The sequence below is a fragment of the Atta colombica genome, unplaced genomic scaffold (genome assembly GCF_001594045.1).
Source record: "Atta colombica isolate Treedump-2 unplaced genomic scaffold, Acol1.0 C716736, whole genome shotgun sequence".
Taxonomy (NCBI): domain Eukaryota; kingdom Metazoa; phylum Arthropoda; class Insecta; order Hymenoptera; family Formicidae; genus Atta; species Atta colombica.
Window position 1 is genome coordinate 1 of NW_017259021.1, and position 1,837 is coordinate 1,837.

A 1,837-nucleotide genomic window follows, 5' to 3' on the forward strand; every position below is an offset into this window, starting at 1 on the left:
TATAAAATTATCATTATAATTAAAAGTTATTTTAAGAAGTAATTTGTTACCATTTTTGATTAGCCATTGTAAAAAGTAACTCGTTAGCGTTATTATTACTTCAAAAATATCAAATCGTTACAATTTCATTATTTTTTCACCGAATTGATTTTGTTTCAGAGTGGCATTCAATTATCTATATCACTAATTGACCAATTCAACACAAAACCTATAATTACCTCAAATCTATAATTAATCCCAATATGATCAAACACATAATTCTCTTTTTTTTATATTCACACTTATGCACGTTCCATACACGTACATGTATAAAATAATAATAAAACGTTTATATTCGTTATGTTTATCCAAAAATATAATAACTACATCATCATCAATATAAATCAAAACAAAATAATATAATGTCGCGAGTGAGAAGAGTCAAGAGAGAGGTAACTCTCGTTATTTGAAAAAATAATTGTAACGATAACGATGTTTCGTACGAATAACGCGTATGAATTCGTATGAATTACTTCCCAATTATCTTGTAGTTTATAAAAATACTACATATATAATAAATATAAAAATAAATTTTATGATGCAATTTAAATCAAGTTGTTACTTAGTTGTTCAGTTACTTGTTTGTTTAGCTTCGTCGAAAAGAGCACGCGATATAATCAGTCTTTGAATCTGCGCAGTACCTTCGTATATCTGATAAATTTTGGCATCGCGCATAAGCTTTTCTACTGGATACTCAGAATTGAAACCTGCACCACCGAAAACCTAAAAAAAAGTCACATACGATAAATTATAAAAACATATTGAATCAACTTCATCTTCTTACTAACTGTATAGTTTAATAAAAAATTCATTAATATACATTATTGTACTTTACCTGTACAGCGTCTGTAGCACATTTATTAGCTACATCACTGCAATAACATTTTGCAATACTAGCGAGCATTGTAGCATTCGGTAAATTTTTATCAGCAGCCCAGGCTGCCTTCATCCATGTCATTCTAGAAGTCTCAACACCAATAGCCATATCCGCTAGCATGAAAGCTATTATTTGATGTTCCGCTATTGGTTTACCAAATGTTTTGCGTTCCATTGCATATTTTGTTGCTTCGTCTAGAGCTCTCTGAGCTAAACCAGTAGCTGCTGCCGCTACCTGTAAAAATGTTAAAATATACTAAAATATATTAAATGTAAAAATATACTTGCACATATCTTATTATCTATATTTATTCGGCACTTAATGGATAGATTTAATGAAATATTACCGGTGATCGAGTTCTAGTAAAAGTTTTCATAGCTATCTTAAAACCTTCTCCTTCTCCAAGCAATACATTTTCTTCGGGAACGCGAACATCTTCAAATGTTATCATTCGCGTGTCACTTGCTCTTTGTCCCATATTAATTTCCTTAACATTTTAACATTATTAAAAAAAAATTAGTATAAATCAATAAAAATTTAAGTTAACAATTAAACAACAAATTAGGATAACAAAAATTATCACATCAAAAATTACCTTACGACCGGGAGTTAAGCCATCACTATTACGTTCCACAATAAAACCTGTAAAAGCTTTATTAGCTGGAGTTTTTGGATCTGAATTTGTTCTCGCTAAAACAAAATACCTGTACAATAAGAAGTTGCGTTAAAAGTGTAAAAGTAAAATTTCAGCTTTCTCTTGAAGTGTTTAAATTTTTTGTCTTACTCAAGAAGTACTTTGAACAATCTTGTTTATAAAAGTGTAAATAATGTGAAACGGTAACCAGATAATAATATTGTGCTTTTCTATTTCTTGATACATTTAATTCAACTTATCTGGTCTGAGACATATTATTTACATGT

General features: G+C 29.2%; 1 protein-coding gene across 1 annotated transcript; it reads right to left on the bottom strand.

Annotated features, from left to right (window-relative positions):
- Positions 1–409: 409 nt before the first annotated feature.
- LOC108693920 (probable medium-chain specific acyl-CoA dehydrogenase, mitochondrial) lies at positions 410–1,620 on the bottom strand (the record flags this gene model as incomplete). Its single annotated transcript, XM_018203167.1, has 4 exons — positions 410–762; positions 875–1,150; positions 1,263–1,403; positions 1,512–1,620. Coding segments are annotated over 4 exons (679 nt in total), but the record flags the coding sequence as incomplete, so codon positions are not given.
- Positions 1,621–1,837: the final 217 nt, after the last annotated feature.